This window comes from Crocodylus porosus, unplaced genomic scaffold (genome assembly GCF_001723895.1).
Source record: "Crocodylus porosus isolate Cpor-Errol unplaced genomic scaffold, CroPor_comp1, whole genome shotgun sequence".
Classification (NCBI taxonomy): domain Eukaryota; kingdom Metazoa; phylum Chordata; order Crocodylia; family Crocodylidae; genus Crocodylus; species Crocodylus porosus.
The window spans coordinates 40,693,916-40,708,846 of NW_017728911.1; the positions used below are offsets into that span (position 1 = coordinate 40,693,916).

A 14,931-nucleotide genomic window follows, 5' to 3' on the forward strand; every position below is an offset into this window, starting at 1 on the left:
GCAGCAAGATGCCTATGTGCTTTTTGGGGATGGTTATGTGTGTGTGACAGTTCACATGTTGTCTCCCCAGAGCCTGTTCTCCAGCCGGCCCCTGGCTACGACATCGTCCATCCCATCAAGGTGGACGAGAGCGGGTCATTTCTGTCCTATGATCTCTCTCACCGTGTGGTTCACAAGAGGGCCCTCTCCCCAAGGACTGGTTCGCCCGCCTTTTATGAACTGCGTTACAAAGGACAGCACCTGAGGTTCAACTTAAGCCTCAACAGCCGGCTCCTGGCTCCTGGCTTTGTGAGTGAGCGGCGCTATGGAGGAATCGCTCAGGCCAAGATCCGCTCCTACAGTCACAATTCCTGCCACATGCTCGGAGAGGTTCGGAGCCCGGCGCTGAAAGGGGGTTTGGCAGCTGTGAGTACCTGTGATGGGCTGGTAAGTATTCCCGGGGAGCTCACTGAACTAATCACCCTGTATCAAAGCACTAAATAACTCAGTCGCTATTGAGCATGGGAGTGAGGGGCATGGCCTCTGAATCAGACCTTCCCAGACCTTCGGTGCAATGGGTACAATGGGTAGAAACCCCCACATTGTGCATGCTGAAAGACAGAGTGACCTGGGTACAGTCAGCCACGGTGTGCCACGGGAGATGGGGCAAGATGGATCTATGGTCTGATCCAGTAAATGGTAGTTCTTACATTGATCTGTTCTGAATGATGGGTGAAATCCAGGCTTTTACTGACAAAACTCCCATTGACCTTCTTCAGGACAAAGCTTCCTCCCACAGGCTGGATTCTGCACCCAGTAAAGTTAATGGCAAATCCCCCTGGTGCAGGATTAGCTCTTGTCCTCCCACCAATTTGCTTGGGCACTTTTGAATACTGGATCCCAGAGCCTGATGCCTGCTGTTAGATTTAGACATCCCTGTTCTTGTGCAGATGTCTTGGGGTAGCAAGGACGCTGATTGCCTTTATGTGTCTGACCACAGTCAGACTGAGGGACCTACTACTGTTATCCCCAGTGAGAGAGGAGGTCTGTGATTCAAGAGATGAGGAGGGTTCAGTAGGTTTTGGTTTGATGCCTGCATATGAGACTGTCTGTTGTCCCAAAGCAGGTGGCTCTGATTGAGAACCAGGACATCAGCTATTTTAAGCACGAACAAGGTTTGCTTAGTGTGGGGGTTTGGTCTGCAGAAATATGATGTTCTTTTTAATCAGAGACCCAGAAAGATAACAATGATACCCAAACGTAGGCATTTACCACCCCCCAGATTCTGTGAGGGAACCACCGATGGCATGGGGAAGGTGCTCAACTGGTGGAAATTGTGATAGCTCCAGTGTGTCTAGTTGTAAAAGCCATAAGAGAGACATCTAAGCAGGGGGCAAAGGATACCTGTGTATCATGCAGAAAGCTGAAGTAGGATGACTGTGACGATTCCATTGCACTGGGTGTTATTTATGATTTAGGGTGTAAAAAGGAAGGTGCAGGAGGTCCTTGTCAGTGCATCATATCAGGGTCAGGAAAGGTTTGCTCTCCTAGCACTGGCAGGAGATATGTTGCAGAAAGAGCGATGAGAGGTACAGAGGACCTTGGGTTTGTTCTGAGACCAGCATGATATGAATGGTCTTAGGGAACTCTCACCATATTACAACTCATTACTGTGCAGAATTAGGCTCTTTAATTTGCACTCCCTACCCCCCACCCTCAATTTTACAGCTTGGACTCATGATGATGGGTTTCTAGCTTTTGTTTTCAGCCTTCCAAGGAAAAAGAATTGGGGTGGAGAAAACGGCTTTGCAGTTCCAAGTTGTTTTATCCAAATGACTTGACCTGAAATTCCTACTTATGGCAAGATCAAGTGTAATTAGCATTCCTAGAGGCCAAGGAGCTCTTCTCTTCTTTTTGTGCAACGTCTGCTCTAGCATGTTATTCATGTAAGTTAGAATAACCCTATGTTGCTTAGGATGCTTTCCATTCCAGATTTGTGTTAGGTGATCTCAACCAGTGTAGGGCAAAGTAGTGTCTCTCTTGGGAACTGCATGTTAAATACTGACACGAGTTCAGGACAGTTAGGACTCTAGTCTGATGGACTATCAGGATTGAAAAATGGTGGTAAAATTAGCTTTAAATTATTGGTAATATTAGCTTTAAATATAGACACCCCAAACAAATCCCAATCATTGCTGATTATCATTTAGTTTAAAGATTCATCTAGGAGGAAGTCTTGTGATGAACCCTGGTCCTTTGGAAGGCTAAACTGCATGTGTAGGTCTTTGGGCAGCCAACATACAGGCTGGAGGCATTTGCAGCACATTCCAGGGCATGCTGTCATCTGCCCCTGAATGTGTGCAAGCGCGCACGTGCACGCGCACACACACACACACACACACACACTAGGTGCTTTCCTGCATTGGGGGGGATAAAGGGAGCAGGGGGCAATTTCAGGTCCACAAATCACATGCATGGCATGAAAGCATCATTAGTTGGATCTGAGTATAGAAAGCATCACTGAAGAAATGCAAGTCGAGGAAAGGCTGGCTGGGTTGTGAATGAGAAGGCAGCAGATGGACAGTGTGATTCTGTGATGAAAACTAAGCTTTTGGGGCTTCAGTGCCTTAAATGCAGCTGCCTCTCATGAGCAGCGGACATAAAAGAACCAACCAAAGCTCGGTCACCTCAAAAGTGGGAGAGTGGCTGAGGAGGGGCTCAGAAAGACCAGAGGAGTCCCAGCTATGGGGTCTGCTGTGAGATCCCGATCTGTTAACATCCCTGGAAGAGGTAGGGCTTGCTGGGAGGTCTGCTCCAAAGACAAACTCCCCCAAGTCTTTGGTTCATGTTCCTGAGCTGTGGGAGAGGATGGGGTGAGTACCCAGCACACTGGACGCAGGAGGTCATTTTCTTTTCAAGAAGCAAACAGGACGATAGCAGGCAGGGAAAGGCGCAAGGGCCGGTGTTGTGGCTGATGCTGGCAGCAGAGATAAGTGAGGCAGGGAGGATGAGACACGAATCTGGGTAGCAGGGGTTGGATCCCCAGAGGCTCTGAGCCCTCACGGCTCCATCTGACATCCGCAGGTGCTCAGCATCTGAAAATGAAGACCCACCCCCCCCCAGTCTTGTGCAAGGGAAGCCACTGAGGTAGCATGGCTAACAAAGGCCAGAGCCCTGAGGCTGGATCCATACAGCTGGGCTCCTCTGATTGAGCCCCAAAATATAATTCAGGAGAACCTGCCTTCGTGGATACAAGAGCAGGGGCAGGGCCTCACTTGGGGGAAAAGTCTGCCATTGCATGTTGGACTCCCCAGGATCTCCACCTGTTTATGGGAGGCTGGAGTACAGGGGCCGCGTCTACATGAGACGCTGACTGCGCAGTTGTTATTGCGCAGTCATTTAGTCATGCATGCCCAAGTACTAAATGACTGCCTAGTAATCGGCATTGCCCTGCAACGCTACTGCACAGTAGTAATGAGCTACTGCCCAGCAAGCGTCTCTTGCAGCTGTGGCCAGTGAGCGGCATTTTGGCTCTTCTCTGGCATGGACAATCTGAGCATGTAGTACCAGAAACTTCCCTCTCTCCATACTCCATTAAATCTGCACACAGCACAGGGATTGTGAGTGCCTCCTGGAAGGTGTGTTGCAGTGTGCATGCGTGCTCTGTGGCTGGAAGATTTCCATCGTGTGAAAGGAGCCCTGGAGAGCAAGGAGCCTGAAGTGCTCTTAGGCCTCAGTGCACACACAGCACAGTGAGCTAGTGATCACACTCCCTGGAACAAACACGAGAGGCTAAGAAAACCAGCTTTATTGTGCCATGTTGTAATCTTCCCCCTTTTTTTTTTCTTCCTCGTGGCCTGCAGACAGTGGAAATGTCAGATCATAAAGCATAATAAACAAAGCCAAGCGCCAACGGGTTTCTGAGTCAGCACACCGCACCTCCGACTGTTGCAGACAAACTTGAGACAAGACAAGGCTCCTCTGCAGCAATTCACGCAGTTAAGACCCCACCAAGTTATGTCAAAGCATGAGAATGCATTTAAACAACATATTGCCAGCAGCGATACCTCCCCATAGCTGCATGAGCACCCACGTGTAATAAACCTGCCGACTCCTGCCGGGGAACTCCCCATCGGATGAAAGGGATGCACAGAGCAAAGTCAGGAGAACAGAAGCATTTCCGATAGCTTGCTGTCATGGGCTCTTTGGTCCGAGGCCAGGCCGGGGTGCTCCGTGTGAGTCAGGCACCAGAGAGTTTATTATTAACCAAACAGAAGCTTTTTGGATTTCAGTTCCCACCAAAGGACCGATGTCAACAGCACATCCTCTCCTTATTGTGCTGAAAGTAAATGCAGTTTGTCTCACTTAATAACTGGGCGCTTGTACACGGGACAGGAGTTTAGTCCATAGGGTTGCATTCTATGCCCCTAAATTGAAAATGGTGAGTTTTTAATTGAAACCTACCATTTCAATTTCAGGGGTTTCCAGGACTGTTACGACAAGGGGGTCCAATCCCTTTTTTTTTTTCCAGCAGAGCCTGCCCACAGCCAAGGGGAAAGCTGCCAGCAGGCTGAGCAGCCCCTGAGCTGCAGGGGACCCCAGTCCTTTCCTCCACAGTGGTGCCACCCCTCAGGGCTGCCTGGTATCAGAAAAAAAGGATCATCCCCCTCACCACTGCTGTCTTCAGCAGGCACCTACAGGCGGTGAGGGGGCTGATCCATATTTTTGCAGAGCCTGCCCACCTTTCCCGCAGTCAGGGGGACAAGCTGACAGCTGCATCACTGTAATTTGCAAAGTTGCAAACTAAACGACATCAGGATGCAGTTTAGTTTGCAATGATGCAAACTCATTTAAAATGCCCCAGAGTCTTGCACATGTACCGTGTGATGCCATTAAGCCACACAAAGTGACATTTTCATCATGTGTACATGGCCATGGCGTCACGTGTACAAGCGCCCTCCGAGCTGCCTCAGATGCTCGAGATCCTGCCCTGACCGGGTACTCTTGCAGATTCCTGCTTCTCTGCTTCCCTGAGGATGTCCTGATGTGTGAAGACAGGATACATGGCCTCTGGCTAAGGAAGCCTGAGAACCACGAGTGGCTTGGACAGTGCAGAAAGGCAGCCGCAGCTGGCTTCCATTATCTTGGCACTTTACCAATGCTCCTTGGTAAGCAGTACGATTTTGGGCTGTTACGGTAGTACACGGAAGAACCTTTCCAATGAGGGCAGAAGACAGAGTGTGACTGATGTAGGGGAGAAAAAAAAGCTTCTCCCAGCATACTGGAACACGTGCCTGCTTCCTTCTCAGCATTTTCTACGCCAGCATATTTGGAGAAGGCCCCATGTGGCTCCATCTCCATCTTTGCTGCTACTGGGTGCCTCAGGGTCAAATAACCCCACTGTTCTGCCACATTTCTACCTGCACTTTGGCAATAGGATCAGCTTAACTTTACTACATGCGCAAAAATGCTGCTTTCTGAATCTCAAGGCTAGAATGGGACTTTTTGTCCATTTTGGCTTGTTCCTCCATGTCTGGGAGTTTATAGCTCAGCACTCTGATAAAGAGGTAGAAGCAGTTGGTTCAGAAAACGTCTGTTTCTGCACAAAATATTCTGCAAACCCTGTTATTGTCTCCATGGTAAGTTGACATATTGTGCAAATGACACTGACTTTCTCTTCCCTCCCAGAAAGGTGCATTTCAGCTTGCTAACGAAGACTATTTAATTGAGCCTCTGGCTGTAAATATGCATGAGGACCACACAGCCCGACCCCACCGGATATATAAGCGCCATGCACCAGAACCTGGGCAAGAAGACTTGATGGTGGAGTCCAGTAGAAAGCAAGAGAGGAACCAGCCCAGTACTGTGAGAACATGTGGTGTGCAAGGTATTTTATCTGCTTTATTTCCATTTGGTGGAGAGCCAAAGGATAGGGGATTTAATAATGCACACATCTAAAATAGACCATGTGCAGGTAAGCACAGGGTCCAGGATTAGAAACAAACACATTATTTCCACAAGCATCTCTGTTGCAGGAAGGCGGACCACATTTCACACTGCTGCTCCTGGGTGAGTGGCACTTTGCTCATCTTGCACCGCCGGGCAGCGATAAGGCAGCTTTTGTGACTGAATCTCTCAAGTAGCGGGTTACTTGAAAGCAAAACATTTTTCCTGTCATCTGGCAACATTTCTGTGTTTGCTTAGGCTTCTTGTCTGCATGTGCTCAGAGTCACTGCAGCCCTAAACCACAGGCTGCTGATTGCTATGTCCTTCCTTTTTCTCAGAAGCCAGCTTGCCGCTCTGTGTATTAGCAAATATTTAACAAATCGGTATTGTTGCAATTCAGCATCTGATTGGATTATCAAAATGAAAGCCTGACTCTGCTGTAGTCAACAGCAGCAACCGCCCGATGCCAGTGGGTCCAGGACGTCACCCTCAGTCTTCTCTCAAGGCACCCAGCCACAGTCGCATGCATGCGTGTAAGGGGAATTTGGCATTTACCCAACCCTGTAGCAGCTCACACACCCGTAGGTACTATCAAACAACAATGATAGTACGTAGGAACTAATAGACAGTGCTTTCCAAGGCAGCTGCAATCTCCTGATTTTTGGGGGCAGGTACAATAGAAAGGACAACCGTTGTTCAAAACAAGCAAGCTGTCCCAGATAAATGCAACGGCAGATTCCTCCAGATCAGTGGTTTTCCTGCCGTCCATCTGGATGTCTCTGGGGACTATTTGATTTAGAAGAAGTGGCCCAGACGAGGAGAGCTGGAGTCTCAGATCAAAAGAGAGCCCCTAGAAGGAGTCATGGTCCCCCTCCCCTGGGACCAGGGTTTTACTAGAGTATCATCAGTGGTTTTCCAAATTACATCTTATGCCTCAAACATTTGCTGACAATTCGGACAGTAAAACAGACTGGCTTTCAGAGGCTTGGAATGGAGATCTGAGTCCAACCACTAGGATGCCACAGCTGGTTTTTCCAAGAAGGAGGATAGAGCAGTAATTAGGACCATCAGTCATCTAGCCAGTAGCCAGGGCCTCAGGTCAGCTTGCACAGCCTCTGGAAGGCCTGTCTTGCTGCAGCGATGCGTCTGTTGGTGCCAGAGCTAGCTAGACTCAAGATCTGTATAAGCCTGTCACTGTCACACCTACCAAGTCCAGAGCTGATGTAGCTGTTGATGTGTACCCCATGCTCACTCTCCAAGGTGGACAGTTTTAAATGCACAGCTCATCGGTTACCAACTCACTGGGGAGGTTGGTGCAGTGGATCAGCTTCTGAACAAGGGAGTTTACTACAGAAATAGTCCAGAATGCAAATATCTGCTCAACACTTGCAGTGACAGAAAGCACTGAGAGATGCTCATGGTTTGGTTGAGCCTAGGGTTGCCTTTATGCTCTGACCATGGCTTCTCTGCTGCAGTCAAGCAGAGACCATCACCTAGTCATCAAGCCCCTGACCTCTGGTTAGGCTAGAGCAAATCTTTCAGAAAAGACCCTCAGATTTTGATTTAAAGACTGCAGCTAATGGAGAATCCACCACTGCCCTAAGCAAGGTGTCCCAGTGACCAACACCCATCCCTGGCACACCTGACCCTTGGTTTGAATTTGTCTAGCTACAGGATGCCATCACTGTGTCCTGATATGTCTTTGACTGATGGACTAAAGAGCCCTCTGCTTCCAGAAATCTTTTCCCAAGTAGGTACTTAGAGATGACGTGATCTCAGTCAACTATCATCCTTCTCCTCATTAATCCAAATGAACAGAGCTCCTCTCATCCATCATAACAGCTATAATGGGCCCTTCGGACCTTAGAAATCTGGTAAGATATAAAAACAAATGCACAAAAAGGATCCCACTGGACCACCTTCATCCAGCTCATAAGGCCTTTGAATTACCACTGAACGAGGGGCTAGAAGTTTAGCCTGTGTGTAATATGGAAAAGAAATTATGGGAAAGCTGTACAACAGGCATCACTCCACTTCTTCCCTGCGGCCTTGACACGCGGGTGCGTTCATCTGTAAAACAATGGGCAGCAAAGTAACGGTTTATGGGCCACGGGTTTTGTTCTTGCCAGTGCCATCTGCTGCATGGGCAGCCATACTCAAACATCTGGGAAGGAGCTTAGGAAGGTGTTTGCCACTGCCAGGCACAAGTGCAAAAATTACCCTGGTGTCTTTTGCCAACTGCTCTGCATTGGAAAAGTCACAGAAGTCAAAGCTTTGGCTGTCAAGGTCACGACAGAAATGAGTCCCGGGGCAGTTATTTTGATTAAAGAGTCATGATTGCATCAAAGCAGTGGGGCTTTATCAACTTAGCTGGATGCTTAGGATTCTTTAGGGCTAGAGAGGGAAAGTCTCTTGCTACTCAAGTACAATGCAGGTCATAAACATGTAGAAGGTTATTGCCATTGAAAGTTTGTTGAACTTTTAGAACCTGACCATAAAAGCCTTTCCAAGTGTTTATGATGTGGCCTATAAAGCTCTTATTTAGCCTGTGACTGACCCTCATGCTGCCTGGAACAGCACCAGAGGGAAAGCTTTGCCTGAGAAGGCAAAACTGCTGTAACGTGCTGGGTATGTCCCGTCTTTGCTTCAGCATCCTGCTGGTTTTGCACGAATGCAGTTGCTCTCTCTCCCCAGGGTGGCGGGAAACAAGGGAATTCTCAATGAAGTCTCTGGTGCAGCCCGGGAAACCCCGATTTAGGCTGTGGGGTCCTTTTGAACATGATCAGGACATATCCAGCAACGTCTAGGAGTGGGTGCAAGCCAGCTGCCCAGGCTTTTGAAGCAGGGACTGTATTTCGTTACAGAATGGTCTTCCCATATGAAAACCTCCCGAGCTGGATGGGTGAATATTGGCTAGACATTGGTATCATGGATCTGCTTTATATATACCCACAGGCGCCTGTATGCTTGCATAATAAACAGAGACAGCATTTCAATAACAATATTAAGCATTGTGAAATATAGTTTCCCATGACTGCTTGGGTCTCCATGTCCCTCATGGGCACTCCAGGGCAGAGGTCTAGTGAAAGAAATTGAGCCAAATGCGCATTTTCTTTCCATGCGCTGGTTTTCTTTCCAATATGCAAGGGCAGTGACCAATAAAAAGAAGTTCAGAGGCCTTTCTTCTATAAGTCTTGATAGGGGAGGGAAGAGTATAAGCGTTGATAGGGGAGGGCAATTTCTTTGCCTCCATTTTTCTGAGCAGGGACCAGGTCATCCTCCCACACCGGGATCCCCGACGGTCCCAGGGCCAGTGAGGACCTAGTCAGGGAACTCCTGGAGGGACTGGATGTGTTCAAATCAGCTGGTCTGGACGATCTCCACCCCCGAGTGCTGAGGGAATTAGCTGAGGTCATTGTGGGACCCCTGGCACGGCTTTACGAGCACTCATGGTGCTCTGGTGTGGTGCCAGAGGAGTGGAAAAGGGCCAGTGTGGTTCCCATCTTCAAAAAAGGGAGGAAGGAGGACCCAGGAAATTATAGGCCTGTTAGTCTTACCTTGGTCCTGGGGAAGCTCTCTGAGAATTATCCAGGTGCACATCTGCGAAGGGTAAGCAGGGGAGTGTAAGCTTAGGGGCAACCAACATGGGTTCATTAGGGGCAGGTCCTGTCAGACCAACCTGGTGGCCTTCTATGACCAGGTCACAAAAGCCCTGGATGCAGCCCTGGACCCCAGTACTCTTTACTGCCATGGCAGGGGGTCGGACGTGATGATCTGCTCAGGTCCCTTCTGACCCGACCAACTATGAAACTATGAAACTCTGAGTACACCAGTAGTCCATGCTTCCAGACTCTGTGGAGGCTCTGTTTACTTGCATCGGGGTAATTCCTTCTTTTAGAAAAAAGTTCATTTACTTTCAGGTGTCCCAGAAACCCCTTTTTCTCCTCAATCCTTCAGAATCGCAGAAGAGCCTGGAGAAGTCTGAGAAACGGCGGGAACGCTGGGAGCAGAAACAGCAGAAGAAGCGGAGAATAAAGCAGCGCTCCATCAGCAAGGAGAAGTGGGTGGAAACACTGGTGGTAGCAGATACCAAGATGGTGGAATATCATGGGAGTGAAAACATCGAGAAATACGTCCTGACCGTCATGAACATGGTGAGTTTGGGTTGGCAGTGAAAGCTGCTAATGACTCAGGCGGCCGAACTGTAAGAGCTAATGGTCACTGGACTTCCCAGCGTTCGTCTCTTCATCTTCCTGGGTCCCTGCTGGCCTGTGCTGATTGCTTGTTACCTCCCCTTTCCTGTGCACCTCTTCTGCACCACAAGACTCCAACTCCTGGCTCCAATAACTCCTTTTGCTACCTTGCTACCTAGACTCAGTTATCCTAGCTGGGCTAGACATTACTCTTTTGCCAGCCCTAAACTATGGGTGGTGTGTGGCTTGACCACTCGCTCCCAGATCTGTTGGGGGAGAATGGCTGTTGCTTCTGCATCAGCACTGGTGGGCTGGACGGAGACCCTTTGCCTGTGCTCTGGCCAGCCCTGGAGGGAGCACCCACGAAGCTAAAACCCCATGTTGCCCGATACAGGCGTGTAAGGCCGCTGGCAGCCCTGTGCTTGACATGTAGAGGCTGCATGTGCCATCCTGCTGGGTCTGATTTTAATCCACTGGGATCCATAGGAAGACTGTCCTGTGCTCAAAAGGGCTCTGGGAACTCCCAGTGATGCCAAGGGAATGGTTTGTGAAATAAGACCTGCAGAGAAGATGCAGGTGTGTTTAGCCACCGGGTCAACAAGTGGCTCCCTGCAGCCTGCCCTTAACGCCTCCCAGCTGGGCTGCTGCCCACTCACCCATGACCTAGCCTGGCTGGCAGGACAAAAATGCCTGCTTTCCTGGGAACATGCCATTGGAAGATGTTACAGGGAGACAGTCAAGTGAAGCAGCACCCAAGAGCTGGGAAGAGTTCCCAGCGCTGAAAAATGGGGCTGCCTGTTCTGGGCCATCAGGGTTCTCATAAAAATGACTTCAGGCTCCAAAAGCTTGTTGCAGTCGTTGCATTCAAATTCCTCAGCAGCTGTCATGGCTGCCACTACTTCCAGAGCTGGGAGGAAAGGGTAAATCAGAAGCAAGGTCACTTGGGGGGTTAACGAAGAAGCACTTCACTGACAGGGCAGCTTGGCTGGGGTATCAAGTAAAAGTCATGGCACGATTCCTTTCAGGATATTTGCTTCTATCACAGAGCTTAGCATCCTTGGGCAGGATTTACCTGCTATTTCCTTGGGACTACACCAGCACAGTTATGCAAAGGTGACAGTGAGAGCAGAGGGCAGGGGACACCAGTGCAAGGCCATTTGCTGTATTTGTGTGATGGAGAACAGCTCCCACAAGAAACCACACACACTCGTACAGTGAAGGCAGAGACTTGATCCCAGGCACGTGCTTGGTTGAGTTCAACACGTCACCCAGGTTGAGACTTCAGCAGAGCGAAAACACTTGTGTAATCATTTGGCCCTGATCTGGACCAGGAATCAATCTCATCCTTAATTTTGAGGAACTTCTGATTTGGAGCCGGCAATGCTCGGCACTGTCCTTCTGGACCCCAGTTCTCTCCCGGATGCACTTCCCTGAAATACTGCAGCAGGGCGACTGCTGCCTCTGAGCCCTTGTGTGCTTGGTGTTTTGCAGGTGGCAGGTATATTCCACGATGCCAGCATCGGAAACCCTATCAACATTGCCATTGTGCGGCTAATCCTGCTGGAAGATGACGAGGTAAAAAGAAAACAGAGCGATTGACATTTCTGGTCTTTTTGTGCCTGGGTGTTTTGACTTCTTTTCCCTATGGGAGATTGTGAGCTGGTCGCTCACGACCAGGCATTATCCCTTTCCCTTCGTTTGGACACATTGGAGAGAGTCCAGTGGAGGGCAACAAAAATGGTTGGGGGACAGGACTGGTGAGGAGAGGCTGAGGGAACTGGGCTGATTTAGTCTGCAGAAGAGAAGACCGAGGGGGATTGACTAGCAGCCTTCATCTCCCTGCAGGGGGGCTGCAAAGAGGAAGGAGCTGGGCTGGTCTCAGTGGGGGCAGATGACAAGACAAGGAGCAATGGGCTCCAGCTGCAGCAAGGCAAGTTGAGGTTAGATTTTAGGAAAAACTCTCTCACTAGGAGGGTAGTAAAGCACTGGAACCTATAACCTGTTCCAGTGTTTCTGAGAGGTTGCAGACTCTCCATCCATGGAAGTGTTTAAGACCTGGGTAGACCAAGCCTTGGCTGGGATGATGTAGTTGGGGCTGGTCCTGCTTGGAGCAGGGGGGTGGACTAGATGTGACCTCCTGAGCTCCCTTCACACCCTCATTTTCTATGAGTCTATGATTTCAGTAGCCTGAAAGAACGTGCACTGATTCAGCCCAGACATCAGAGCTCTGATTGCTTGACCGTGGCTGCTGCACGGGTGAACTACTTAAAGGCAGAGGGACATCCACAAGCAGAGAAATGGAAGAATCTGGTCCCCGTTGTGATTAGGAGCTGTTGGTTCAGTCATTCATAGAGGTTTCCCAGCAAAATGCAACCCATGCCTGCCCCATCCAGCAGCCAATGGTAACTACCTCATTGCTACTGGCATCTGGACATGTGGTTTGACTCTTGGCAGCATTTCCTTTAAAAGGAGCAGCAATGGCCCTGCTGCGGCTGGGAATCAGGGTGGAGCCAGAAGATGTTCTTCTCTTCTGACTCTGGTTTCCAGCACGGGGTAGGTCTCCCGGGACCAACCTAGCAAGAAGCAGTGGCACGCGAATGTGACTGTCTGGTTGTTTGTGTCCCCCAGCTGCAGTTCTCATTCTCTGCTAAGCTGAAGCTGCTCAGCTGATTGATCTGGTTCGCCCAGCTGTGTCCTGGTCATGGGTTCATCAGCCTGAGCAAAACAGTTTTCCCACCATCACTTTAACTTGCATTATTAAACTATTCAATGCTGCAGTCTGATCCCAGATCCAGTGGAAGCAGAAAAGATGCCAGATCTGGCCCCAACTGTGCAGTGTGAATCTGGAGTAATTTAGACAAGGGGAAGAGGGGTTGTTCTTGATCGTACCCTGGTGTGATGGAGAGCAGAATCTGGCCCCAGCACTCCTACAAGTGACAAAAGGGGTGACAGTCTGACAGCAGCCTCGTGTTTGTTGCTGTTGGCAGGAGGAGCTGAAAATCACCCACCACGCCGACAACACCCTGAGAAGCTTTTGCAAGTGGCAGAAAAGCATCAATGTGAAAGGAGACTCCCACCCGCAGCATCACGACGTGGCCGTCCTGCTCACAAGGTGTGTGGCACTTGGGCCCCTTCTCTGCTGAGCCAGAGAGGTGCTGGAAAAGGCAGGGGACAGGGCACTTGCTAGGTCCCCTGCGGGGCTATTTGCCATGCATTTTCCTTTGTTGGGTCTTGTGTGGACAGCTCTGGGGCAGCTGGAAAATGCACCATGATGGTTTGGGGCAAGCTCATTAATACCTGGAGCTGGCCTCAGAGCTCAGGTCCGTATTTACTCAAGTGTTACGGTGTCCAGGTGCCAGGTTTCGGCACAGCCCCAATGCCAACCCTGCAGGATAGCCCCATCTTGAAAGGATGCTCACTTTCATAGATTCAGAGATGTTTGGGTCAGAAGGGACCTCAGTAGGTCATCGAGTCTGACCCCCTGCCCTGGGCAGAAAAGAGCAGTGGGGTAAGACAACCCAGCCAGGTGCTTGTCCAGTTTCCTCTTGAAGACCCCCGGGGTAGGGGAGAGCACCACCTCCCTTGGAGCCCGTTCCAGTTTCTGGCAACCCTTACCATGAAGAAGTTCCTTCTAATGTCCAACCTAAATCTGCTCTCCATCAATTTGTGGCCTTTGTTCCTAGTTACTCCAGGGGGTGCCCTAGTAAACAGAGCATCTCCTACTCCCTACTGCCCCCCACGACGAATTTGTAGGCAGCCACAAGATCACCTCTCAGCCTTCTCTTGCAGAGGCTGAAGAGACCCAGGTCCCTCAGTCTATCCTCGTAAGGCCTTGCCTCCAGGCCCCTGACCAGACGAGTGGCCTCCTCTGAACCCTCTCGAGATTCTCCGCATCCGTCTTGAAGTGCGGGGCCCAAAACTGGACACAGTACTCCAGCTGCAGTCTGACCACTGCCGCATAGAGAGGAAGTATCGCCTCCCTGGACCTGTTTGTCATGCATCTTCTAATGCATGATAAAGTGCGGTTAGCCTTGCTGATCACTCTGTCACATTGACAACTCATGTTCATCTCAGAGTCCACTATGACTCCAAGATCCCTTTCTGCTGCTGTGCTGCTGCGAAGGTCATCCCCCAGCCTGGAGATGTGTTGGTGGGTCATTTTGCCCAGGTGCAGCACTTTGCACTTGTCTTTGTGCTGCACTTGTTATTTTTCCTTAAGAACAAAGGTGGGGATCTGCAAAGGGGCCTCAGGGAAGGGGCCTCACTCCTAGCAAAGCTGCAAGGGTTTGGGCCACTAAATTCCTTTTGGTGACTTTGAAACTCCCAGCCGAGGCAGTCAGTCCAATGGCTTTGAGCCACTGCACTCCGGTCACTGGCAGTAGTCAAGCCACTGCAATAATGCCCAGTAAACTCCTAGGCATGGCATCTCCTCCAACACCCTCCTCTTCTCCAGGGCATTGGCTTGGTAACAGAAATCAGGTGCTCTCAGCTGTGCACTCCCGGGGTGTTACTGTTCTTCCTGGGTGGCTGAAGTGGCTCTGCTTCAATGGCAGCACACCTAGGGCTGTAGTAATCCCCTGAGACATGCGCTGCCCACTCATTGTTTAATTATTTCCAGCCTCAGCTGTATTTAGAAGATGGAACTAATGTAGACTGCGGATTTTTAATTAATCAGGCTCTTTCATTAGCTGGGCCACTAGGAGATTAAATAGAAAAAATCTGTCCTCTGGACATAGGGGGTTGGACATATTCAAGTCAGCCGGCCCGGATGATCTCCACCCTAGAGTTCTAAAGGAACTGGCCGAGGTCATTG

At 49.9% G+C, this 14,931-nt stretch overlaps 1 protein-coding gene across 1 annotated transcript in view; it reads left to right on the plus strand.

Moving 5' to 3' along the window:
* Positions 1 to 14,931, plus strand: part of ADAMTS7 (ADAM metallopeptidase with thrombospondin type 1 motif 7) — a gene marked incomplete at its 5' end in the record, with an annotated part of 149,013 nt that continues 134,082 nt past the window's right edge. The window contains 5 exons of the mRNA XM_019533908.1: positions 1 to 426; positions 5,668 to 5,866; positions 9,883 to 10,079; positions 11,610 to 11,693; positions 13,106 to 13,230. Coding sequence (XP_019389453.1) covers positions 1 to 426; positions 5,668 to 5,866; positions 9,883 to 10,079; positions 11,610 to 11,693; positions 13,106 to 13,230 — 1,031 coding nt within the window. The remainder of the gene's footprint in view (positions 427 to 5,667; positions 5,867 to 9,882; positions 10,080 to 11,609; positions 11,694 to 13,105; positions 13,231 to 14,931) is intronic.